We start from the raw sequence: 27,183 nt of genomic DNA on the forward strand, positions 1-27,183 counted from the left end.
CGCCCGTCCCTTACCATCTCAGCCACTTCGCTGCCGTCTTTGAGTCTATAAATTAATTTATGGTCTTCCACAAGAGCAAGGCACTGGGTTTAGACATCTCTGAGTTCAAGACCAAAGCTCTGCTGGTTGACGTTCGTGAGTAGGGAGCAGACTGGGATTATCCAAAGCTCTTCTCAATGAGGGCAAAGACCTGTTAGGCAAATCAGTCTACCTGAAACACTACAGCTGAAGGATAGGGAATGCGCTTGAAAAATCAGAATAATTTTATTCCTGAAATGTAAAATAGATCAGTCTGCATCTGAGCTGCGCGAAGGGAATGAGTGGTTTCTACTCACACCATTGCTCCTTGCATGCAGCGTATTAATATATACAATTTACTAGCCCGTATTCACGATACAGAATGCTCAAAGCCACATGCAACTCGTCGGCTTAAATCTAAAACCTTTTTGCCTTTAATTTCTAAATCCCCACTCAATTTCCCAGAAAAGGGGCTACATCAATCTGACAGCTTTTATTTGGCTGTGCCCTGTATGTATTTCTTCTTTTAAGTGATGGCACAATGTAGATGAGTCTTACTAATCAGAAAGTCACATAAGGTGCTAAGCTGGCGGAACTGCGATGCGGTTTTAACGCAGCTATCATCTGGAAGCCTGAAATAGAAATTCCCTTCTCCCGAGCAATGCAAGGTGTGGATGCAGTTATGTTTTGAGACAACCTTGTCTTTGTAGCTTCAGCCCGACTTGTTGGGTTAGATGGTGTTTTGGGCTTTTTCTTTCAGGGATTTCTTTGGTGGGCAGTGCGGGGAAGTGAAGGAGGACAGAGTCTGTTCCAAAAAGAAGGGCATGGAGTAAAAAAACTTAGAAATACCAGTGAAAGCCTATTTTTCATTAAATGCTTTAGGTTGGAGGCTTCTGTGCCTTAATGGGGAAGTATCCAGGCACGTATAGTGTATAAACAAGGGACACAGCTAGAAGTTGGGTGCCTTGTTAGTGTAAAACTAGCTACAAAAAATACTAACGCAGGTTCTGGATTATCCTTGTTTCCCCCCACCCTCTTTACAGTTGGGTTTCTGGAGGTAAAGGAGGAGGGTAGATGTCCCGTTAAAGGGTATCACCTGTTGAGTTTTGGTAGGATTTCATCTTCTCCTTAGAAATTTCAGGCTCTGAGGAACGGCAGATCAGCAGGACGGGCTCAGATCTCTGCGTATTTGCTTTGCGTTCATCTTCAGAATAGAAAGTTCCTTAGGACACCTCTTAGCTCAGCATCTGGGCTATATTAAATAGGAAAATGATAAACGTGGGGAGGAGGGGATATGCTATTGCTTCTGTTACACACTATAGTTTTGACTGACTTTCTTTCTAGAGAGGGTTTTTTTGCAATTTTTTTTTTCCACTGCAGAAATCTCAGCGTAAAGGAATATACATTTTTCCCCACGTTCAGGTGAGCGCTGCGATGTTTCCTGTCTCACAGCAGCTATTTCAAGACAGTTAAAAATTGCTCGGCTGTTTTCATGTCAAATTCGAGCTTATCAGGTCTTTAAATATCTGCAGTTTAGTGACTTGAAAAGTGTTTTGTTGTCTACAAAAATTGTCTTCTGGCTTCCCAAACGCGTGTTTACAAAACATTTCCACTTTGGGGAAGATAACAACTTGAAATGTCTGCTTCGGTAACCGTGCCTGATAACTTCCTTGGCTATTTATTCAATACAAATTACTCTAAAACTGCCCCTGTTGAAGGTTCTATAGGCAATAAAGTCTCCCTGTGCAGTATATACTACTTGCTGTATGTGGCCCTGTCCATATATCTGTAGGAAGGGAAGAAGCGTGCAAGGAATAAATGACCATTTTTCCAAGCACACTACTTATGTCCGGGTGTTCTGCCCATGCAAGGAACCGGGTTGTCCCATGCGCAGTGGAGACCTTAGGAATATTTTGGACGTGCAGGACATGGGTGGCCAGTCCTCTCCATCACAGCAACCTCTTCCTTCATCCTGTTTGCTTACCAGCTGGGACAATGTGTCCCCAACACAGTGTGTGTGTGTGGGAGGGGAATTAGTAGGCTTGAGCAAACAGCGTTACTCATAGGGGTGATGAGTCTGCGGCAGAGAGGTAGAACTTAGTAGACGATGGGTATGTCGGCATCCTTGGCACCCTTGTATGCCCAGCATGTGCCACGACACGTACGTGCTCCTCCTCGCTGTAGTCAATGCGAAGCTATGGCTGTGCTAATTGCCTTTTGGTGAAGAGCCAGGTAGAAACATCTTTTTTCACGTGCTGCTATAGGTATTACTCGGAAGAGCCCGCGGACACCGCTCTCAGATCTCCAGGGAGTCAATACCATCAACGAGAGGACCCAGCGGTAAGTCTCTTGCTTTTATGTTGGCATGAGAAGGAAATCTAGGATGGGAGAGGACTGTCTGTTGTTGTAAATGACTGTATTAATGTTTCTCCCAGCTTGCTTATTAATTTTGTCTTCTCTTTGCTCTTTCTTTTTTTATATCTAAATATCTGACCAAACGGCAGGCACGGAAAGCAACTTTCCTGCGTCAAAAGGCAGCAATTGTAGGTGGTGGGGTGTACGAGGTGATAAGAAGCTTGCAAAAAAAATGAATGAATGTGCCAATACCAAGGAAATAAAAAAATTGCCGAGGATTTTTCTGGCATGAAAAACCCAGCGGTGTGTTTGGGTGCAGAACTGCACACAAGATCTGTGATGGTGGCTCTAGGCACCACTGAGTGTAGAGGACCTGGGAAGTTATGGGGCTTGCGATGATACCTTGTCAAATGTTTGCTTGTTTTTAAGGGAAAGAAGCAAGTTAACTTCAAAAAGGTTTGATTTTTACAGTTTTTATGTACACTTTTATTTTTTAATCTTTCCTTGAAGGTTCTAGCCGTTCAGGTAACTACTTAATGAGACCTTTTTGCCTGGGAGTCAGGTCTACACTTTGACCTTGGGAGTCAGGACTACACTTTAAGTGCTATCCCTCTGCAGACCCCAAAAGTCTGATTATCCAAATACCACCGCTAAAGGGGTGCAGTGTCTCTCTGCTTCCCTCTGAGCAGATGCATGTGTGTTCTGGGGAGAATTATGATCAGAGCATCCTCAGCTCCTAAAACGATTGCTTGGAGCTGCAGACATCCAGGTGTCACTTCATGGCTGCTCTTGAGTTTCATGAGAAGTCCAGAACAAGTCGAGAGGAGTCTGAGATTGGATGGACATGTTTCAGGAGACAATCCCCTGTAAAGGTCCTTGCATCTCAGTGGACTTCCCTTCCACACAAAAGAAAACATCCTCCAAATATATTAATAAACCTGATTTTTTACTGGCTTTAATGCCAAATGGCCAAGACAGAAATTAGATACATGTTGTTCCTTTGTTTTTCCTAGGGGGAAAAAAAGTGGCTTTTATTGTCTGGTTTTGTTCACCACGTGCCCTCTGAGTGCCATCAAGACTAGAATATCCCTCTTGCCCTGAATTTCTTCCCTTTGGGAGTGGTGGTGGCACCCTGCTGAGGGAGAACTGAATATTCTCATGTCATTACAAGTTGGCTTATTTTCAGTGGTCAGGGAGGATGTGATTTCGATAAAATTGCTGGATTGAATTAATAAAATTGTGCCACTTCTCAAGTTTGGGCAGAAATCAGCTTGTGCGAGCAATCTCATCCTCTTGTGGGGAAGGTGATGCAACGCTGGTTGTCCTCACATCAATCTTTCCCACCCCTCCTTTTCTCTCTCCTGTGCTATAGCTTCTACAGCTCGAATCTGTTGGGTTACGACGACAGTAGGTACATGGTAACATTTGAGGCAGACAAGATTAGTGTCTTCAGAGGTGACGTTCACTGTTTCTAGCACCTCTGGTTGCACAGGTTTCCCTGAACGTGACGTAATGTGAAACTTTGTCCCTGTGAAGATCTTCATATGTAGATAAGAGCAGTTCTGCAGTTTCTCTACCAAGCCTTCAAATCTGACATTGGTGCATGAAGAACGTCTGCAAAGTGGGATGGGGCTTTTCTTCACTGTCCAGCTCCAGCTTTGGAGGCACGTTAGGGCAGCAGCTTGGGCTGCCAGCATCTTCATAGCCCAAAACATTTTAATTATCTCAACGAGGGGCCATTGTAAAGGCAGGGAAACTCCTCCGGCCACAGGCAACAAGGGGGATATATTTATTTACTGTGGAGCTCAGTCTGTGATCAGCTCTATTTATTTGGCTTAACCCAAGCCAACATAGCAGACAAGTTGCCTTAAACAGCCAGGATCAAGGGCAGCACCTACTGTGTCTTCTTTCCATCATCCTCAGCGGTTGTATCCTAAAACCAGGATCAGGACAGACAGTTTATTCCCTCTACTGATATATTTGCAGAAAATGTACTTTTGAAGCTGTCCTAACTCCTGTGTTCCTCCTGGTGTGGTGCTTCAGTAGCACGATCCATGAACTTTGCTCCTCTTGGGCATCATCAGTGATGGGTCCCCAAATGTCGTCTGAGCCCCTTCCTTCTGACAGCACAAACCAGGTCTCGTAAGATCTCCACAATCCAGCCTGTGCTTTCAAAGTAGGCAGGTGATTTTGATACCTTTCATTGTGGATGACTTTGATCTGAAGAGTCATATCATACTTGATAAATGTTGGTATCTCAGTTAAATGGCACTTGTCGAGCGAGCAGGAGTAAATACAGGGGTGAAGGTAACACGTATAGAAGAGAGATTAACAGCTTTCCAGTAGATAGACTGGCAAGCGATTTATGGAGCGAAATTAAACAGGAATTTGCTTTCAAAGCCATCTCACGATCATGCGGTTGCTGATAAGTCTGCGTTGTACATCCAACCCACAGGATAGCCCGGGGCTTGCTTCTAAAAGCAAATTTGAGGCATGACATCATTCAGGAAGTCATTGTGGAGAGTTTAGCGAGCCGAGTGCTCTCTGATCTCAGAAGAAAGCAGACGGGTGGTTTGCACATGCCGGGGGTAGCGGGGGGAACCAGGCTTCAGCAGAGCATCAGGAAGCCGGCGTGCCTTGGAAGTGCCTTCACTGGCCGTCAAGTAATGAAAACCATGCCATCGCTAACCAAAACCGCTTGGGCTGTCTGTTTTCCTGCTGGTTTATGTTCATTGATGAAACTGGGTTATGCGCAGTGATGTCGAAGCGGCGTGCAGGAAAGCAGGTGTTGATCAGTCTCTCTTGAAACAGTTCGTTGGGCTTGGTGAGATGATTGACCTCCCAAAGTCCCAAAACAGCTATGTCGGTCACCATATGCACAAATCCATCCTGAAGTGTCCATAATAAACGGAGTTGTCATTTTATCTCTTTTTTTCTGAAAACCACATGGGAATTTCCAGGTTTTTCTATTCTATAGTCTTGTTCAGAGTCCATACAGCCACAGCCAGTCTCGAGCTTCAGAGTGCATTGAGGTCAGCCAGGATTAATGATGGATTGTAGATCTCAAAAGTGGTCATTGAGGTTTAGTGGTACCCATCAACTGGTGATTTTTTTTTTTTTCCCCTCACCCTGCAAATAGGAGGTGTTTGACGGATATGGGACCTTAGCTGTAAAGAGAAAGAGGTGGACAGGAGAGATCACCTGAATATTAAAGCTTTTCGCTGGCCTTCCTTGAAGCAAACAGGCTGCTTAAAAAAAGCAGGTCCTGGAGCTGCTAGAGCGCTCAGCCAAGGGTTTACTTTGCTGTGATTCATCCTTTCATTTAACAGTGATACATGTCAAAAAGCTGATTTAATGGGGCTAGGAAGGAATTTGAAAAGCGCTGCGGCGAGGCAGCAAGGCGACTTGCACTCCAGCGTCACAGTGCTCCGAGGGTCTGGCTCCAGGCTTTGAGCTGGCCGAATGAACAACTTTACGTGCTTTATTTTTTAATTTCCATGCAGTACTTGATATTTGCCCTTCCTCCAAATCAAGACTTTAAGGCAAAGGGCTGCCTTGTTGCTAGACCTCAGAAGTGACCGGTGCCGGAGGCCCCACTTAAATCACTGTGTCCTTCAGCGTCCTCGTGACCAGAAGACTGGTGCTGCATTGAGTCTCCTCCTATTCCTTTTCTTCCTGTCTGAAATGGCTCAGGGGGGTTTGCAGGCCCCACATCCCTCCTTAGATCAGGTTTCTTTCATGTGATGGTTTCTGCAAGGCTGATAGAGAATTTAAAATTAGAAAAAGAACACCAGACCACCAAAACCCTGCCACCAAACCAAAAGTATTGCAGTTGGGTGCAGCCCAGGAGAGGCTTTGCGTAACCCCAGACCGCGTAGGAAAGCTCCTCAACTCTGTAAATTATTCACCTTGATGCGAAATTTTGTTGAGTACCTGTTTCCCTTCCTCAGAGGGAGGATTTTGGTTCCTCTTGCCATTCCCTTCAGTCCTTCTGCAGCCAGGTGAGCATTTCTGGAGACCAGAGCATCTCTGCTCCGCAGCAGAGAGGACCACATTGGGCGAGGGATTTGTGATCGGGTATATGTAGCTGATCGCTTCACGTGGTGTCTGGCGTCATGAACTCATCCCATGGGAGTGAGTGAACAGCGAGAAGAATAAAGTGTTGACTGTCATTTTCTACCAACGGATTATTTTATGATTTTTTTGTTGTTGTTGTAGAACCAGGTTTTTTAATATCTTCTTAACACTGTGCGGTGTTTGGTGTTACAGTGATGCCTATGCGGTTGGCTGGAATGGCCGGATGGGGATGCGGCACAGCAGGCTCACCAGCCCCGGCGCCTTCCTAGACAAAGATGGGATATTTGTCAACGCAACCAACAGCAAACTGCTGGAGAGGGCCCACGGCATCCTCATGTCAGTGCAAAAGCAAGGGATTTTGGCTTTGTTCCTGGAGCATAACGAGCAGCATGGGTAGTTAGAGGAATGTAAATAGCCAGAATAAAAAAAAACCCCAGGTTTCAAGTAGGCTTGGAGACGTTTCACGGTTGGGTCAAAGCAACCCTAGTATGTTTTACGCATCTGATTTATGTAACTGCTATCATTCATTTGTAATGACAGACGCGGGGAAGCGAGAGAAGGAATGAATCTGCCAGTCGAACCAGTCTCAAGATATGACAGTGATGTAATGCAGTCACGTTTTTTAACGTGATATCAAATTTTCCATTACAAATGAGGTGGGGAAATGATGTCCATGATTCATGCTGCAGCCTCATCAGGAGGTTCAGGGAACATCGCTGGGGTGGCTGGAGTTAACGTAGGGTATGAGAAAGCAGGAGGGTGGTCAGTTGTTTTGCGACGCCGCTCCCCCGCTCTACCCAAATTACCAGCATCCCCATAACTTCTGATGTAACGATTCCCCTTAATTGGACACCTTTCTCTCCAACCTGTGCAACTAAATTTGTCAAACCAGTTTGCAGCATGCAGAAGCAGCCCAGTTTCAATGCAGGTTGTAGGAAGCAGCTGCTAAAGGGGATTTTGAAGGGCTCGTTTCATAAACTCCTCCATTCTGCAACTGCGCACGTGCATTAACCCGCGCCATTTATTATCTCCCCAGGCGAAATAAGAACTTCAAAGCCAAACCCAACCTCCCAAAGGTGAGCAAGAGGGAGCGTTTTTACCTTGCCGGTCCCTGGGTTAAGACTGTAGGTACAATGCTGAGATGCTGATGGGTGTGAGGAGGACCGCTTGTGTTTACATCAAGACCTTGGTCAACGCAGCTCTGTTCAGAGCTCTTTAATTTCTATAAAACCAAAGGGTTTCAGCCCTGAGAGAGGACTATATCCTCCTTTCTTGGACCTACTCTGGCTCCTTTTTTCCTCCTTCTGAGAGGGACTGTGTACGTGGTGGTGAAGTTTGGTAATTAAATCCCTAAAATGAGCGGGTAGGTCATGCAAGAGGGCTGGTACCTGATAGACTTGTCTAACGTATTTTAAGAGATGCCAAGAGATCTGTTGCATCTAGAAGAATAATGCTCCTTGTGTTCCTTGCTGTTGGTGCGTCAGTGGTCGGGAATGGAGGGCCAGGAGGAGCAAACTTTGGTTTTACTCTTCTCTGCGTGCACGTTGCACACGGAGAGGCACAGATACAGTTGATCGATGAACTGTTGATTAACAGTGAATAGTTTCTCTGCAGCCCTTAGTGGGGTAGGAGAGCCAAATTTCCTGTGGTCAAAGATGCCCTTGGCAAGTCCTCAGAGGTGAAGAGGAGCTCAGAGGAACATGATCTGGAGGATCTAGCTCTGGCCAAATAGAGCAGAGCCACATTTCAAGCTGTTCCTCGGTGTTTCCTATTGAGATTAAGTAGGGTGGTCACCCTAAGGAAGCCCTGGAGAAGGTATAAACAGGGAGATAGCAGGGAGCATGACAATAAGATCTAGTTATTCTTATATTTATCAAGAACAAACGGAATCTCTCTTTTTCCACAGCACATGCTAGACGTGAAGTCCCTCAAGCACCTAACAAACTTGACACTGCACGACCGCATTACCAAATCTCTTCTCCATCTCCATAAGAAGAAAAAACCGCCCAGCATCAGTGCCCAGTTCCAGGTAATCCTTTGCCTTTGGTACAGAGAGGTGAATTAAAAGTAAATACCTGCTCTGGGTCCCCAGGGTACCTAGGAGGACACTTGCAGGCACAGTCCTGTCCCATCTTCACCGCTGTTGAGGATCTGAATTCAGCTGAGGAGGTGGCTTGGGTAGCTGGGAGACACCTTGCTGGTATCTGAATGGTGTAAATGGAGAGAAACAAGAGCGATGGTGGATATTGTGGGGGATCACAGAATCACGGAATCATTAAGGTTGGAAAAGACCTCTAAGATCATCAAGTCCAACTGTCAACCCACCACCACCATGCCCACTAGACCATGTCCTGAAGTGCCACGTCTACACGTTTTTTGAAGGCTTCCAGTGATGGTGACTCCACCACAAAGAAGGTTATATTGCAACCTTTATGACCAGGAGTGGAAGGTTTTTTGTACCTTTCATAATATAACTATTCCGTATCTGGACAAAGGAATATTTTGGGGGTGGACCCAGAAGCCTGCAGACAGTTTCTCCCTCCCTCAAAAATCTTCCTTGCCTTGGATGGACCAGTAGCATAAACCAGCCCAAAAGCTACCCCGACTAGAAAATTCCTTTGAATTGCACGAGTGATGCGGTGGAGCGAGGTGGGACGTGAGGATGAGCTGCAGAGCGGAGATTTTGGTGCATCCCTGTCCTCCGGTACCTCCCTTTCCAAGCCATCGCGTCGCGGTGCTTCCTCCGCCGAATCCAGAAGCTGCGAAATCCCGAAATGACATTTTTACAGTCTTTTTACTTGCATTTAGCATCTGAAATTCAACCTGTTTTCAAGCCAGCCGGAACGTTAATTTTAATAGGGGCGGAAAGGTCAAAATATTGCTGCGTTATCTCCAGGCGGGCAGAGGAATTCAGAGGAGGGATCAAATTGTGTTGCGTTCTCGGCGCGGTGCGCCAGCCAGCCGTCCCTAGGAATAGCTGGGGATATATATAATAATCCTCCAATATGGGCATCAGGGCCTGGAAACTGCTGCAAGACACATGCACAAGCAGGCGGTAATATTAGAAAGCAGCTTTTCCGTTAAAAATTGGTTTCTAAGCAAGTCTGGCTTGGTTTTGACTTGTTTGGGGGTTATTTGTAGATGTGGGTCATTTTTAGAAAGTGTCCGTGTGTAGATCTGGGTAAGATTAATTAAATATATACACGCACACGCACACACATCTCTATAAATCTATATATAATTTGCAGAATGCACATCTGTGTATTTATACACGTATTAAGCTTAGTCTAGACTAATGGCACGCTGGTGAAAATACACTTCTGCAGAGTTTAATTCATACAATACCACGGAGGGGGTGAAACAGGGGTATCTTGGAGTGAAACGCCTTCCCGAAACCTATTCATCCTTCCAACGAAATTCTGAAAAGCCTCAGGGTGTGTGATTGAGATTTTTATATCTATTTTTACAGCGCATACAAATAACAGACCACTGAACACTGTGAAGATTCCCCCCCGCCCCGCTGTGCAGCGAAGCAGATCGTTCGAATACCCTTTTTTGGGGGGCTTTTGGTGATTTGACAACATAGGAGCTGTGCCTACAACACATCCTTTTTTTCTATTTAAATGAATGAAAACATATTTAAGTCGGAGGCAGCTCCGGTATGAATGCCTGCTTCTCCTCTCAGGCAAACGCCGGGCACTCCAGCCCAAATTTCATTTAACGCTCGTAAGAGAGAAGCGTTTTCGAGGGAGAGCAGCCCTGGTGCTTTTTTTTAAATCAAGAGCAGGCTAATAAAATTGCAGCACATGGAATTGGGTCACAGGCAGGAAACACAAATATTTCCTATCGTGGGGTTTGGGGTTGGGTTTTGGGGTTTTTTTTTTGTTTTGTTTTGTTTTTTCTGATAAATGCCGCCTTGTGGCTAATGCCTGAACACCGGGATTGCAGCTGCTCCGTCTCCTATGGAATTTAACCGTGCCTATGCTTAGTGATCTATAGGCGAAATGGCTGTATTAGAGGATGCTGTCGGAGCAGCGACGGCTTTCGCGGTTGAAAACTAGACCGCTGACTAAACTGCCGTACGGCGATGTTCAGCCTCCCCCGTTACCCTGCGTGCGGGTGGTACCCTACGGAAAAGGATGCTGCCCCGTCTGGCACGGGGCGGGATGCAGGAGCGATTCGTCGCGCCCTGAAAGACCAGATGCGGGCGGTGAAAGAGCGGGTGGCTGGGAAGTTTTTGCAGACAGAGGGACGAAGGAGCCGGGTACGGGGTTAATCCGGGGACCTCGCGCGTCCTTTGCGGATTCCCGGCGATCGGACCTCGCGCCAGATGGCAGAGGGTGCCTGGACCATCTGCCGCGCGCGGGACGTCGCCGGCTGCTGACGGAGTGGCGATACCTCCTAACGGGGCCGGCGGTCGCGGTACGATCCCATTTCCACGATTTCCAGTGCCGGGAGCGCTTCGCTTGCCGGGCTTTCGGCAGGGCTCTTTGGCAAAGGGGTTGCATCCCCCCGGCCCGGTGTGGATGCCGCTGCGTCAGTGCTGATTGATATCTCCTAGTAGGCTGCTTTTTGTTGTTGTTGTTGTTGTTTTCTTCTTTTTTTGAGCGATTTCAGTCAAAACACCGGAGCGTGCCGGCGGAGGTCTGCCGCGTCATGGCGTTCCCGGTACTCCCTGGGATGGGAGCGACGGGGGCATTTACGTGCAGTTAGTATATACGTAACACAGCTGCATCGTACGTGCGTGGGAATCCATCCCTCGCTCTTCCCCAGATCCTGGATGTGGATAGTTTTTTTCTAAACATGAAAGGCTTCCCATAAAGACGTCTTTAAAATGATCAGAAGGAGGAGAAAAGGCTTCCTGCAAGCAGATCTGTAGGCAAAATGCTCCTTTTCTCGTATCACACTATTTTATTAACACATATATTCAAAAATTTATAACTCTGCTTATAGTAAATATGCAACAGAATATCTTTTACGCAGCTGAATTTCAAACTCTGTTAAAATCAGGAGTAATCAACTCTGAAGCGCGTTACTAATACCATGTCGGTAATGCGCTCAGCAACTGGAGAGCTTCAAAGTATTTATAGGGCACAGCAAAAAAAATGCAGTCGAGGAGCCCGGCCAGCCACAGACTGACTCAGCATGCTCTGATTTTCGGTATGTTTTTATTCAAAGAGCTTGTGCTTTGTCGCAGAAGAGTCAAAGATTTGCGAGGTGGAGGAATAACTCGCCGTGATGTCCCGCTGGAGCAGTTGGGCATAGCGATGATGCCAGTGTAAAGTCATTTTTATGGGCTAGACTGTTAATATTGATGCAGAAATAAGGGGAAATGTAAAATGGGAACCTGAAAAACCCTCGATTCTCAGTCATCACGACTCTGCGTTTCAGCAGAGGAATGCAGCAGCATTGAAGCTATTCTCCTCCGAAAACAAGCTATGAAGTGTTTAGGGTTCACAGGCTTCAAAAATAATTGGAAATGCCAGATTGCAAATCACTGCAGATTCTAGATGTTCTCTTTGCAAAACTGTCATTCAGAAAATTCACTTTTAGGCCAGCAATTAAGTTTTGACAATTAAAAATCAGGGATAAGTGCTGCGTGGAGTCACTTTTGATAAAGGAAAAAATTCTGTTTTCATTTAAAAAACATCAGTGATTGTTTGGTGCAAGGTGTAAATCCTTGTCTCGGAGCTCCCACTCACGGCTTGTTGGTGTGGAGCAGGATGTGACTTCGGGCTCCAGTGGCTGATGTGAAAAGGTCGAACCGGGGAGCTCAAATACGACCCAGTATTATATTTCTCTCTGGCTAATTTGTTGGCTGCAAAGACAAAACCAGCCAAGTTGCTTGGGCTGAAACACTCATTTTGGGGAACGACATCCAATCTGCCTGGTTTACTCATCATTTATTCCAGTTTTTTTTTTTGTTTTCCGATTTAAGTGCTTGGATTTTCGTTATTCATCGTGGTCATTTCTCCGTTTCCCAACTGAAGATGTCTCCTCTGTTGCAGGCATCGCTCAACAAGCTGATGGAGACCCTTGGCCAAGCAGAACCTTATTTTGTCAAGTGCATTCGATCCAACGCCGAAAAGGTAAATCCCGTCCTGTGAAAGCAGTGCTGCTAAAAATCATCTTGGCAGTATTTTGTAAATTTTTATGGCGGGGGGGTTAAAAAGAAAAGAAAACAAAGCCCCGAATCAAGTTGGATTTAGAAGATACTTGTATGTGAGCAATGGGAAGCGTGGATGTTATCGCTTGGGTGTTGCTCTTGATAAACTGCGCTGGCTCTTCTTGCAATGGTAGAAACACGTATATGAAAAATATATGGTTTTAATTTATATGAAAAATGCAGTGTTTTCAATACATGAATTTGACTCCTTTGAAGCTCCTGCCACCCGTAATAGACATTTACAGAGCCGTGAATTCCCTTGTGCTGTTACTGAGCCCTAAAGCTTCTTTAAAATAAAGCTCCTATAGGTAAAAGCAGATACTCTTAGAATAAGCTGCATTATTCAAACTGACTCCATGATGCAACGTATTTCTTCAATTGGACTTTAAGCATTTGTCGCGTGGGCTAAGGACCCTCAGTTTAAAATGAAGGTTGCAGCAGTGATGCTTTCCTGCGGATTCACCCTTGGGAGTTTAACCCGGACATTTAAAGATGAAGCTCTGTGCCTAGGAGATGACTTGGTTGCTCACAATCTTGCCCGTTAGCTGTGCCCTTTGCAGGGTTCTTATGCAGTTCAGAGGCTCCAAAAAATCTTCTTTTTAGCTTTATATATCTAGTTAGCTGATTGACAGTCTCCATCTGATGGCTGCTTGGAAGAAAACAGGATTCAACCCTGGTGGGTTTAGTACAAGTTCCTCCCTCCCCTCGCATCATTGCCAACGTGCATGTCATGCAGATGTGCTACATCTGCTGAATCCGTTGACGCATCCACACACTTAAAAGCTTCAGTTAAAGGAAGTATTTGCTCATCGTTGGCCTGTTTTCCCCCCTTCCAGCTGCCCCTGCGGTTCAACGACAGCCTGGTGCTCAGGCAGCTGCGGTACACGGGGATGCTGGAGACCGTTCGCATTCGCCAGTCGGGATACAGCTGCAAATACTCCTTCCAGGTTGAGTAAAACGTTTTCCGTCTTTTGCCACCTTTAGCATCATTGTCAGAGTTCCCTGAATGCTGCTAGCTCTTTTTTTTAACAAGGTAATGAATTTATAGCTCATGTAAGGCAGTAATGAGCTGATGTTCCGGCATGGAGTGGTCCTCTGCTGCGCTGCTGACTTCGACCAAGCCGGTCTAGACCTAGGTGAAGGCTACGAGCTCGTCTGCAGATAACATCGTGGGTTTTGAACAAAAGCGGTATTTTTTTGTAACGTGGACGTCCTTCTTTGCAAAAAAGAAGGTATCAGCATTGCACGCACTCTTCCGTACGTGTTTTGGAATCACCTGGGAATGGCATTTGCCCCGTCGCGTCAGTGCTGGCTGCGTCCCGTCGGGAGGGTGATCGGCATCCTCTAAACCGCTCAGGAGTTGCCCAGCTTTTCCTGGTTTCTCCTTTTCCATGTGTTTGCCAGGTTTTGCACACATGTCCGTCCTTTCATGCTTTGCCGCTGCCGATTTGTTTCCTGCTGGCAGCTGCTTTGGGCCAGATGTCGTGTCCTGCGCAGCAGCTGTTTAGAGACGGAAAACTGCTCAATATTTATGTGCCGTGAGCATGGATCCCAACCTTACTTGGGAAAATCTCTCCTCTCCTACCTCCTCCGCTGTTTGAGTCCTCACAGCAGTAACCAATGGAGCATCTCAGAGATGCTTTGCAGATGCTGGTAACCCCCTTCCATAGCGGCCTTTGCTGAGGATTTGGAGCATTTTTTTTCTCGAGGTGACCCCCTGAGTTCTGCAGAACCTCTCCTGCCCCGTTGAAAGACGTTTGAACGTTGCTGGGTCCCTGCTTTGATGTGTTTCCCGTCAAACCAGGAATGGTGGACACAACTTGGCGTTCCCCAGTCCATAAAATACTGTCTGTCCTTCTGCTCACTCGACAGATCCCTTTTCATCTGGCCAGTGGAGCAAATCCACCATTTATGGAAGAAAGGGATACAGCAAGACCCATCTAACCAAATCTTGGTGTTTCTTTTTTTCCTTCTCAGGATTTTGTGAACCATTTCCATGTCCTTCTACCGCAAGGAATCAGCCCGTCTAAGCACAATATCCATGACTTCTTCCAGAAAATAAAACTCAATCCAGACAATTACCAAGTTGGAAGAACAATGGTAAATGTTAATCCTCAGCTCAGACTTAGGTTTAAGATACAGATATAACACTTGCCTGCATTTCTGTAATGATAAATTAACATTTTACTTGGAGATGTTCGGCACGTATTTTTCTTCTGTTTGCCGGAAGCCAATGGCTTAAATGAAGCTTTGAGTATCGTTAACACGAAAGAGTAAGGAACATCGTTGCTTTATGTTAACCAAGTCTGGCTGTAACGAGGCAGCCTTCAAAAAACTACGGCTGTGCGTAGACACAGCTTGAAACGATAGGTATCATTTTGCCTCCCCTGAGGGGAAAGCAGAGGCTCTGTAATTCAGAGCTCGGACAAGCACAAGCTGTAGATGAAACTGCAGAAACCTGTTAGAGGTGGCTTAGCTAAAATCAGCTGCTGAACTTTCTCTGGGCATCCAGGTCACCGAAACCAGGAAGATTAAATCATTTGTCCTGTGGCCTTGGAAGCTTTCCGTGCTAGTGTTTTTGGGGTTTCTTTTTTTTTTTTTTTTTTTGGGCCAGGTTTTCGTGAAGGAGCGGGAGCGGCAGCTTCTGCAGGACCTGCTCCATCAGGAGGTGCTGCGCCGGATCATGCTGCTGCAGCGCTGGTTCCGCAGCGTGCTCTGCAGGAGGCAGTTCCTGAGCTTAAGGCAAGCCGCAGTCATCATACAGGTAGGTGATGGTGCCTGATTTCCTTGCAAATTACGAACCACGGATCCTACAGGTACGGCTGGTGTGTAAAGTCAGGTCCCCCCTCCGAGGAAGGAGCTTGCAATCAGGATTTGAGTCCTAGCGCCAATAATAACTTGGGAACGGGGGAGACAGAGCTGGAAAGGTTGCATGAAGGCGGGCGCTCTCCCATCCCCACGCGACACCCGTTACAAGGAACTGCCTTCTGTGTTTGCAGAGGTTTTGGCGTAGTTACCAGCTCCGAAAGCAAGGCGAACCATCCCCAGACCCTCTCGTCCTCGGCAGAGCCGCCGTCGTTCTCCAGACCCACTGGCGTGGCTTCGTGGAGAGGCGGAGGTTCCTGCAGATGCAGTTTGCGGCCCACCTCATCCAGAGCTGCTGGCGGGACTATGCCAAGCGGCGGCACGGCGCGGCCACCAGCATCCAGGCAGCCTGGCGAGGACACCGTGCGAAGCAGTCGTACGCGGCCAGCAGGAGCAAAGTTGTCTGCTTGCAAGCGGCGTGCCGAGGATATTTAGCACGGCAAAGGTAATGCCATCGGCCCCGGTTAAAAAAGAAAACGCTTTCTGATAAGGGATGTGGTTGATGTAAGTTCTGGCACTGCTCAGACCACGGTGACTTTACGGAGGATGGTGTCCCTTCGCGGGATCCCTGACCCTGACCTGCCCTGATCCTTTGCTTGTCCACGCTTTCTAACAAAGGAGTTTATTTAGCTGCACGCCCTACTCTTAGAATAAGCAGAGCCTATTTCAGGTTGGAGCACGTAGGCAGTGGAAAGCCGAGGCCATAAATACTCGTGAGTTGTGGGTTGTTGGTTTTTTTTTTCCCCCTTGGCAGCAGCACTACTTTAAGTAGCCTATTTTTAACTCGGATCGGCTCGCCGATCTGGTTGCTGCACTGTCTTGCAGGGAGAGGAGATACTGGAGCCAGCCGCTGCGAAGGGGAGGGGGTTTCCAACCATGCCTTGGCTTGCTGGTCGCAGGACGGGTCTTGGTTCATTCTCCGAAGGCGCTGCCTGCGAGGTGTGGAGCACCTTGATGTAGGGTGGAAGATTTGGGAGCTGCAAAGAGCTCTTGGCGTGGGGCGTGAGTCCCTGCTAGCTGTACCAGAGGCAGCCCAGGCAGGGTGGTGAAGATGGAGAAGACAAGGGGGTGTGATGGGTTAAGCTCTTCTGCCTCCGTCAGCTTGCAAACGAGCTAGACCAGGGATGGAAGCTGGAGCCGCTGCCGCCGGTGCGAGAGGAGCTCTCAGGTACGTGGGGGCAGTCCTTGAGTAGCAGAGATGGCATAAGAGGAGAAGATTGAAAACCAAAGGTGCACGCGCATCCTCTTGCACTGGACGTGTGAGGAGGGTTGCTTGAGGTGCCAACGGTGAGGCGATGATGGCGGCGGTGTTGATGAGGTGGCACCGGTGCAGTACCTTGAAGGGATGTGAGTGGGCACAGGGGAACGTTTTTTCTGCTTTCTTGCAGGTTTAGAGCTTTGAAAGAGCAGCGATTAAAAGAGATGCAGCTGGAGAACGGCCTGTCCATTAGAGAAGGGGACGGACTGGGGGCAGATGATGCTTTGGAAATTAAGGGCTCGGACCCATCTAAGTGGGAGGACGGCTCATTTGAAGAGCGAGTGAGAGCCATAGAGGAACATAAATCACTGATGGAGAATAATCGGGTGAATCACGTGGACCCACTGGAAACTTCTGCAAATTTGTTGTACAAAAGGCATGAGAGAGCCAGTAGCCAGAGCGGGATGGACACCGAAGAGGAGGTCGTTGTGAGAGAGAGACCCAAGTCGCTGGAGGATCTCAACCAGAAAAAAGTGGTTCGTGCAAAAAGAGAAAGCCGGAGGATGCGTGAACTGGAACAGGCAAAATTTAGCTTGGAGCTGCTTAAAGTCCGGTCCACCGGTGGGCTGTCACCTTCAGAAGAGCGGCGGTGGTCCACTGAGCTTGTATCTGAGGCACTTCATTCCCCTCAGGGAACCCCGGAGAGCGAAAGCTCTCAAGGGAGCTTCGAGATGTTAAGCTGTGAAGATACCCCAAGTAATAAACGCATTTCCTTAGTTTTAGATGAGCAAGATGTGCAGTTGTTTCCCACTGACTCCTTGCCTGGCAGTCCCCAGGCTCATCTGCAGGAGAAGTCTTTCTGTGCGGCGGATGTGAACAGCAATTTGCCTGGTTGCCGAAGGATGCCTTCAGACTTGGAGCTACCCAATAACCTCACCATGAAGGAGCACGTGGTCTGCGACCCCCAGAATGTTACATACAAGGCGCACCCGAGAGAAACCTTCCTTGCCAGCAATCTACCTACTTTCTACGTTCCACCACAAGACAACATGAAGGTAAAGCTGGTGGAGAACAACCTGAGGAACAAAGCAGTGGAAAGAGAGGAGAGGACGGTTATGTTCTCTGAGGTCAGGAAGGACTCTGAACCAGACCAGGGCAGAGGCTTGGGAGGGGAGGAAGAGGAGAAGTCCTCTACCAAGAGAGAGGAGCGTGGGACGACGCAGGCCCATTCTCCAGACTCTGTCATCAAGAGACTGGAAAAACTCAATGTGGAGAAGGAAGAAAGGCAAAAGCAGCTTCAGCTGCAAAATGAGAGGGAGATGATGGAGCAGATCCGTCAGCAGAAGGAGATTCTGGAGAGACAACGCAAAGCATTCGAACAGCAAGGTAGGGTGGAGGCTTTGCAGAGGGCTGAGCAGAGCAGAATGAAGGACCCCTCCCTCAAACCATCAAAAAAACCAGACAGCCGGCCTCAGTCAGTCCTCATCCTGCACCCGCAGACCAGAGGGGAGCACGGCCACACCACAGGTGTGACTACAGCCTCGTCGGTAGACATTAAAGGTCTCACCGTTGGGACCAGGGGAAGCTCTCCAGCCCACGGTGCCCCCAAAGACAGACCTGTCAGCATGTTCATGGAGCGAAGAGAAGGTCACTCAGGATCGGTGCTGGAAGCCCGGTGCCATTCCAGACCGGCTCTGGACCCCAGGGACCTCCCGGGCAGCCACCTCTCAAGGACAGAGCGCCTCCGGCAGCCCCGAATGCCCAATCAGGCCACCGAGGAGACGAGGGCAGGCGCTATGTTCTTCACGCCGAAAGACAATCCCTTTGGCCTCCAGTGAGTAAAAAGATGGTGTGCGTTCTCCATAGGCTTTCTCCATAGGCTTTTTGTTCTGCTAGAGGCCGTTTGGTACAATGGTCCAGAACATTGTTTCTGGAGACTGTACAAAAGCCCTAGCAAAACAAAGTCGGGTTTCTTGATCTTCTAGCGACGAGCGAGCAGAAAAGGAAAAAGAACTGGAAATACGATTTCTCGGTCTCTTATGTGATGAGCATTATGTAAGAGCCAGGGGAGATAATCATGGATATTAGCAGGTGAAGGGAATTAATAGAAAGATTGTCAACACTGCTTTCATTGACCCTAGGTGAATGGTGATAGGAGTTAATTTCTCAAGGTAAAAGATGAAGAAAAAATTCTTGGGATTTTTGGGTGGTCAGAGTAGAAATGACTAGGTAAGGCAGAAAATTTCAAGATTTTTCTTGCTTACTGTATAATTAACACAGCCATTTGGGCAGTTTTACTATTGCAGATTAAAAAACAGCAACTGTCTGGAGAGAGTTTGCGATGCGAACGCACTTTTGACAACGTATGGCTTACATACATAATTATGTGTGTAATGGGCTTAGCATTTGTTCAGCTCCATCGCATTGATTAAATGATGGGCTGCTCCAGCACAGGGTCTAGAGACCGCACCAAGATCTTGGGACAACATTTGCTCCCACTCTATCGCGTTGCTTAAGCTGCCTTGCCTAATTTTGGAGAGGTTTTGGCCGTTTAGCTCAAAAAAGACAAACCCTGCTGTGCCCTTTCCAAGGCAGAAGCTACCAGTGAACATTCGTTGTTGATAACTCAAGGTACCTCCAAGCGTGGTAGTCTTGTGGTTTATGTTGCGATGGGAGGAGATTCCAGTTTAATTTGTGCAGGTTCTTTAACTAAGTCCAGACACACGTGATGGGGAAAAGGAGCGGTGAATAAAAAAATAGCCCTTTGCCCCCTGATAGAGCAAGCGGCATCCCGTGCGCGTGGGCGTGGTGAGGGTTTTATTCGGAATTGATGGTAGAAAGAGTGAGCTGAGCAAAAAGCAACTTTATTTTTAAATTCTATGTTAGATGTAAAGCGAGGATGCTCTCCTGAACCAGTTTGTACGAAAATCTGCGTGAGGTCCTGGAGAATTGCTTTGGAATTGGCTATTTGAGAACAGTCTTCCCCCCAAAAATTTCTTTCCATTTCTTTTCCTGGTTCATGCATAGAACAAGCAAAAGGAAAAAAAAAAAAATTAAAAATGCCTGTCTTTTACTTTTTATTCTGCAACAGAACAATCACATTTGAGAGTACAGCAGAGAAAAGGTACCATCTGTGATCACCGTGATGGGTAGAGTTGGCAGGCAGAACTTCGCATCTTCTTGTCCTTTGGTATTAACTCAAATCCAGAAGAACTCGAAGCAATTCCAAAACCCCGTGACCTCAGACTTGCAATTTTGGTCTCGATTGCTTGGGCTGCACGCTTGTACGCTCCTGCAGGCTGGGCTGGCTTGGTGGGAAGGCTTTTAGGAGAAGGTGAAACATCTCTGTGTTGTTGTGTTTCAGCAGGGAAGCAAGTCATCAAGGCCTCTCCAAGGGTGAGCTGGCTAGGAAGCCGTTTAAGATGCCGGGGTCTGGCAGAGGAGAGGTAAGTTGTGGCTTTCTTATTTTCTCTTTTAATTGAACGGGGGGAAAAAAAAAACCCTTATTCTGCCATTTTTCCCTCAAAAAGCTTTAAAGAAGTGAACTATAAAGCAAAAGGGCTCCTAGACACAGGGAAGGAGGCTTCACACCTCCTCTTGAAAAGAGCTCCCAGTAGCATTAACTCATAGAAGTTCTGGATAAAAAGGATCTCACGGTCCTGATGGCAAACACCGTCCATCGCAGTCTTGTCTTGGTTTGGGTTAACGTACATTTGAGTAACATCCATGATTGTCCATTTTCACCGTGTTGTCTTGGTTTTTGTTTTTCCTGGTGTTGTTTTCTTTTTTATTACATGTAATATTATGTCCCCTCCGTGAGGTGCAATGTTACTCAGAGATGTCTTAAGGCCGTACTTGAGCTACACTATGATGCCAAACATCAGTAGAATCTCCTTTTTATTTTAAAAAACTTTTTTGTTTGTTTGTTTTATCATTTGGTCAAGCAGGTTCCCAGACCGACCCATAAAAAGAAAGCCCGCATGGCGCGGACGCGCTCCGATTTCTTGACTAGAGGTACTTTTGCTGATGGGGAGGGGGATACGGAGGAAGATGATTACGATGGCAATTTTGAGTTCCTTCTCTCCTCTGACCAACCTCCTCATCCCGAGGCGGTGCCTGCGGCCCGGCTGGGGCAGGCCTGTTACAGTGACTCCGAAATGGTAATTTTTTTCCCACGTGGCGGGGGAAATTTAAAACGGGAGTGAGTGGAGCTGCGGGAGCCTTTCTTTGCTAACCTTAGCTGCACTGATCCCTCCACCGCTGCTTCTCCAACTTCCAAGGATGCTGCAGATGGGTAGACTCAGCGAACACAGCAGAAACGGATGAAATAGGGAAATAACTTGTATTTCATGGCCATGGGGATGTTTTCTGGTTTGATTCGATATTGGCTATGGTTTCCATAGCTTTCCTGGAGCATTGCAACTCGTATTGCACAGCTACCTGGGTTTTTTGTTTTTAATCTCAATAGCAAAGTCCCCCGAGGATCCTTGTGCTCTAAAAATGATCTACACACATCCATAGAAAAGATGAAAGCAAATCGTGTCCAAAAAGCAACAGCCAGCAAAGAAAACTATATAAATCTTGCACCTCCTATTACTTTTGATTTTATGTCCTTGGCCACAGTATCCGATGATTATTCAGTCCTCAATTATCAGAGCAATGCCGGCAGACAGCATCTTGGAGAAAGCAAAAACACGTAAATTGGGCAATAAAAATACAGTCAGAGTGAACTAGTGGATTTAAAAAAAAAAAAGAAAAAAAAAGAAAAAAAAAAAAAGAGCAACCTTAGTGGCTATGTCACCTTGCTATGTGAGCCTGTGCTGCAGAGCATTTGCATCTCAGGCTTAACCTCCCACTCAGATAAGCTGCTTTCAGAAAATCATAAACCCAGAGGTTGCAGGAGTGGAAGAGGCCAACGGCTTCCAACCCACTGATGTTTTTTTCCTGAGGTGGTGGAGATGTTCCCAGAGAAGTGTAGATAAACACCAGGGATCGTCTCTTGCCGTAAGAGCTCAGGTCAAACATTGCGTAGAGGCGCCTTGCTCCTCTGCTGCAGCTACGGTCCTAGGTGTGGGCCTGAGTATAAAACCAACCAAAGCACGAAAGCCAAAGTCAGCGATTTATTTTGTGCTACAGCGTTGCCGTGGGTCTGGCAAACCTCTCGTGCGATCCTAAAATCTGCTTTTCCAAGAGAGGCAGATGGCCAAGGAGGGCTTTCCGTGACTTTTCTGTTAGCAGCTTTTATTATAAAGGATAAATTTTTCCCAGGACAATTTCCTCACTGGAAGAGGGCAGAGATTTACAAACTCCATGAATTTTTAAGGTTGCTTTTGATAAATTTCCAGGGGTTTTGAGCCAGGAATACTTGAAGCTTCATTGAAAGAGGCGGCTCTGTGAACGGAGCTCTCTTGGTTGCCTCTTAGCGCATCTCCCTGCTTTTGTAGATCAGGAAAAGGAGAATTTTGCGTAGTAAAATGTGTTATTTCACATAGCCTGGCCAAAGCCCTGGGCAAGGGGCCGTGCCATCCCTGGAGTGCTGTGCTGTGTTCCTGGAGGCTACCCTCTTACAAAGCATTAGGGGTTTTTTTAGCCATATAAATCTTTCCCACTGGGATGTGAAAGGCGCTTGGCAAGCTCCATCCTTGGGAAGGGACCTGGCTCATCCCAGTCTTCAGAAACGCTCCTTGGGACTCTGCTCACCTGGTTTAACAGCTCTCACCGCATGCGAGTAGTAGTAGGTGCCAACTGTCTCTCGTCTTTGCTGTGTACCTCTTCTCCTCTGCTCTCCATCACTAGCTCCAACTGGTGGTCAGCACTTTCACCCCTTGTGTGGTTGAGTTCTGCTTTCTAGCAAACGCTACCCGTGAAGTCGTGTGCTCAGCAATACCCTACATCTGTCTGTCCTGACATGTACAGTGTTGCCATGTGTATTGCAGGTTGGGGACCGGCTCTTTGGCTTGTGGTTTCTCTGGGTCAGGATCGCCACAAGTAGCAAAATTTAGGGACTGCTTACTGATATTTATTTGCAGAGCCCGGCTGGGTGTTGCAGATGATGGAGGCGCCTACGATAGAGCAATACTGGTGCATGTTGGTTTGGGTATGAGCTCCAGTAGGTTGATGTCTGTGTAGACACGTTTGTTGTGTCTTGTGATGCTCACATGAAGACGAGGCAGGCAGCCGCCATGCGCGGGCTGGTTTCTGTGCTAGTGAATAGCTTATTCATACAGCTCCCTGCCCCCAGCTACCACTTTCCAAAAAAGCCTTTTTTAACGTGCTACTCGGTGGCCAAGGACTGCTGCATAGACGAAAGGGAGATCACGTGTGACCTTGTGAAGTTGAGCATGTGATGACTCACCAGCTGTGCTGGTGTGAACCTGCCCATTATGCCCATTGGCTTCTTGACCATCAAGTCAGTGATTGTGTATCGCCAGCTGGTAAGTAGAGGTCCACCAGAAACCAATGCTTTTGACCTATGTCTGTGGTATCTCAGAGCAAACACCAAAAGCATCTTCAAACAGAGCTGAACCCCAAGGTGCACCAGTGGTGACTGATGAAGGTACAGTTGACTCCAAAGAGCCTTTAAGGCTAAAGGGCTTCCTGACAAGACCAGACCTTCAAAGGTTGCTTGAGTTTTTTGGCTAGTGATTAGCTGAGGATTAACCTGCCTTGTGGTGAGACAAATACAGGTAGGAGGAATAGCTCCTGGCTGTGGTCAACACATATGCATACCACTTCTGGTTTGTACCTAAGCCTGGAGAGCTTTCCTGCAGCGGATAAATAGAAAGCCTTGGTTAGAGAAAGCACACCAGAAGTGTCTTCTGAATACGTTCTCCTTCTGCAGAGGCTCTTTGAGAGTCTTGCATAATGAAGCAGCGATTTAGCTCTAACGTCCATACTAAAGCCACGAATTGACAAACATCAGTCCAAGTATCTGTCACCAGCTGACCTCAAGCACGCCTGAAGAGCCAGCAATGAAAGATCTCTTGTCCTAAACCGTTCAGAGGGAGCATTGCACTTCAGGAAGCTCTTCAGTGCAGCCTGTAGCACTGCTGCCTGCTGGGACCAGTCATCTCACTTGGCCACAGTTATCTCTTCCTAGCGCTGGCGGGCAAAATACAGGTTGCTCTTTCAGAAGAAAAGTATTTGGTCCCCTTTTCATCCAGGAGACAACTCCAGACCCCCTGGCTATTGCCGTTTGCCCGCACATGCTACTTTGTGGTGTTCCCTCGCCAGGGATTTTCTGGTGCAGAGGCTTGTCTTGGCATCTGAGAAGGTTTCCCATCCAGACAAGGACCTTGCCCATCACAGCTTCTTGGAGGAGTCCCTCAGAGAGAAGGCTCTCGTGCCAAAAATGCCTTTTAGTCCTTACTTTCAAAAACTGGAGAGGTTGCTGTGATAGCAGAGGAAACGCTGAACAATGGTAGATCAAGAATTGGGGCAGAGCGGAGAGAGGTGGTGGTAGTAATGGTAGAAAACCCTTCTTCCAGTTTTGTCTAAAAAGAGCATTACAGATGTTTTTGACTCAAAGTCTTCTGCAGGAACCAGGGGTTTCACTTGCTTTGGTCTACTCCAGAATCTGTACACCAGGTCTGCTTGTGCAGTAGATAACGATATATATTTAAAAAAATAAAGTCTGTGGTGTCCTATAGAGCAACCTCTGCCTTGCCCCAGCAATTCCCTTAGCCTGCTTGGAATGGTCAGCACATACCAATGTGCTTTAAATGGCTTTGAAATAGAAAAAAGGGAGTAAATGCCCCCACAAAATACTTTAAAAAACAAAAAAGCACTGAAAGTGATGAAAAGGTTGAAGGTTGAAGTTACTCAAGAACAAATCCATAGTCTGGAGGCAGGTATTTCAGTAGGTCATTTTTAAAAGCAAATAGTAAGTTCGCACTGGATGGAAATCACTTTTATGGGTTCGGGGGCGGGGGGTGTCCCATTATGCATCCGACATTTATGTGTCACCTAATGTAAGAGTGAGAGGAACGAGAAACCCTTTGATGGTTTAGGCAGTTTCTTTCTTTCCCGGTGGCAGTTTTGCCTTATGTGCTGCCATCTCCTGGCTGGTAGGAAGGTTAGTCCGGGGTGAAGAGAGAGACGTTCAAAGAGAGTAAATACAGTAAATGTGACTCCCCTGCAGACCATATTTTATATAATTTTATTTCAAATGTTTTTACTAGAAGAAAAGGAAATGCTTAAAAAACACAGTGTGTTCAGTTGAGACATTTAGGTGATGGGAAAGCTACAGGAGATATTTGACCATCATCTTCCAAATCCTTTCATACAACTCGATTCCTTGCTTTCCTCATGCTGAAAGTGTCTTCTCCAGGAGTCAAACTCCAAAATCACAGCTACCACTGGAAAAAAGGAAAAAAATTGCCTTTTTTTTTTTTTTTAAATACAGCAAGACTATTTCTGGGCTATTTCATGGAATCCTGTTAGGTTAAAATTATTGCAAATTCATTTCAACCTTAATAGTGATCCCAAGGACATTTTAAATGGTGGTGAAAGTGAAGATCCTTTGTATTAAAGCTGCAGAATCTCTTATTTCTAAAGGCTTAATTTTACCTTGTCCTTGGCACAAAGACTTCGGACTTATTTTCTGCAAAGTCCTCAACAAGAGCTGGAGGAGGAGGCTCTGCTAGGACACATCCCTGTGGTTGAAGGTTCCTTTGGTGCTAGGAACACCACAAATCACTTCATTGTGGCTAACAATCGTGGCTAATGTGGCTTTTCTGGGCTGGAGAGTTGGGCTGCCCAGACTAAGATGGTGGAGTAGTTGTGCAGGTTGAGTGATGAGGACCTGTGGCTTGGTGCACACTGATTTTCATCGTTGGTTGTTGAAGGAGAAAGAAGGTTGGATCTTGATGTAGAGTTGGAGCACGGGAAATCCCTTTCTTTTTTAGGAGTCATTAAAATATTTCTTGAGTTGTAGCTAGCTTGACAGGACTGTAGGTTTTCACCTGTAGGCAGATAGAAATAAAGACGTAGCAGATGAAATACCCAGTTTTTGCTAGGAAAAAAAAATCAGGTGGCATCCCAAGAACTGTTTCATTTTTAAACACTTCGTGCTTGGAATTGTTACAGACGGTGCAGCGATTCGCCTCTGGGGAAGGCCAAACGAAACTGCACAAAACCATGTCTCAGGGGGAGATCGGGAAGCTGGCGGCCACGCAGAAGAGCCTGGCTCCAGACGGGAGGTAGGAAACATGGCTGAAGATGGGAGACGAGTCCCTCCCGTGTCCTTCTTGCTCTCCATCACCTTGCTGAACCACCTCAGCTCCTGTGGAGCTCCATCAGCCATAATCAGTACACTAGTTACTCATCCCACCTTTCCTACATGACATGGGACATGCCCAATTAGAAGAGGCATCCTGCTCATATCGCGATAAAAATTTTGACGACATGGGCCAGATGTCCCATTACAAACCACCCAACTGCACGCATGAAACCTGAGTTTCTTGCCTTTCCTGAGGATACGTGGTTTCTCTGGTAGAAGTTGTGTTGATTTAACTCCTCCTCAAACATGATGAAAGTCTGGGAGATTTGGGGTAGTTTTGGGTAGAAGGACATTTTCCTTGTTAAGGTGGTTCCTCTTTCCCCGACTTATTTCCAGGCCTCAGCGAGCCAAGATGAGGTTCTGGGTGAAGGGAAAGCAAGGGGAGAAGAAGACCCCACGGGAGAAGCTTGCTACTCAGTCTGAGCTGCTAGAGCTGTACGCAGAGCAAGAAGCCCCCGGCAGGGAGGTCATTTCTGGCTTGCAGCTTGGTGACGGTAAGTGATGGGGTGGCATGGTGCCTGTACCGTAAGGAGCAGAGAAATCGCGTTCGCTCTCACGGCAGAGGGAGAAGCTATTGTAAATCTGGCTTTACGCTACAACCAAGCGTAGCCCAAGATATAGAGGCTCGGGTAAAGATACAGAACCGAGGAAGATTGGCTCACCTATAGGGGTAGGGTATCTGTAAATGGGAGTGTGGTGTGGTCTAGCTGAGGCTGCTGTAGGGAGATGGATTGGGAAGCTACACAAATCAAATGCCCATGCTGGTTCACGTCTCTTGAATTCATGGGTGGCATCAACCCGAAATGGTGGCAAGTAGGTTAAAGGGTGGGATCCAAAACAGGTCTTGAGGAATTCCATGTCGTTAATCCTCCTGGCAGCTATCTGGACATCAACAGATGTTTCCCCTCTTGACAGAGGAAATGACCAAAGGAAAAATGACATTTGTTTAATCTTCCTACGAGTACCACACGGTGCTTTTCTCCTCTGCAGGTTTATTCCAATGCCCATCTTCCTGTTTTAGTGGCAGAACTATTTTTCCTTCACGTTACGTTGCTGTGTTGCAGCTCTAGGAGATTACGCTCGATGTTTTTTACTTGTTGAGAGTTCATCGAGAGCCAGAGGTTTTTATTAATACCCAAGAAATAACCCTGCTTCTCTTCCAGGCCATAGGTGAAACTTGGGGGGAAAGCATCTGTTAATTAATCTGCTCTTCATTCTCTTTCC

At 46.9% G+C, this 27,183-nt stretch overlaps 1 protein-coding gene across 1 annotated transcript in view; it reads left to right on the top strand.

The window, feature by feature from the left end:
• Positions 1-2,125: 2,125 nt before the first annotated feature.
• Positions 2,126-27,183, top strand: part of MYO9A (myosin IXA) — a gene marked incomplete at its 3' end in the record, with an annotated part of 38,398 nt that continues 13,340 nt past the window's right edge. The window contains exons 1-15 of the mRNA XM_010292774.1: positions 2,126-2,129; positions 2,283-2,358; positions 6,643-6,786; positions 7,487-7,526; positions 8,357-8,479; positions 12,459-12,539; positions 13,453-13,563; positions 14,594-14,716; positions 15,231-15,380; positions 15,616-15,926; positions 16,870-18,513; positions 20,044-20,125; positions 20,627-20,839; positions 25,767-25,879; positions 26,296-26,453. Coding sequence (XP_010291076.1) covers positions 2,126-2,129; positions 2,283-2,358; positions 6,643-6,786; positions 7,487-7,526; positions 8,357-8,479; positions 12,459-12,539; positions 13,453-13,563; positions 14,594-14,716; positions 15,231-15,380; positions 15,616-15,926; positions 16,870-18,513; positions 20,044-20,125; positions 20,627-20,839; positions 25,767-25,879; positions 26,296-26,453 — 3,373 coding nt within the window. The remainder of the gene's footprint in view (positions 2,130-2,282; positions 2,359-6,642; positions 6,787-7,486; positions 7,527-8,356; positions 8,480-12,458; positions 12,540-13,452; positions 13,564-14,593; positions 14,717-15,230; positions 15,381-15,615; positions 15,927-16,869; positions 18,514-20,043; positions 20,126-20,626; positions 20,840-25,766; positions 25,880-26,295; positions 26,454-27,183) is intronic.

Source organism: Phaethon lepturus, unplaced genomic scaffold (genome assembly GCF_000687285.1).
Source record: "Phaethon lepturus isolate BGI_N335 unplaced genomic scaffold, ASM68728v1 scaffold32628, whole genome shotgun sequence".
Taxonomy (NCBI): Eukaryota; Metazoa; Chordata; class Aves; order Phaethontiformes; family Phaethontidae; genus Phaethon; species Phaethon lepturus.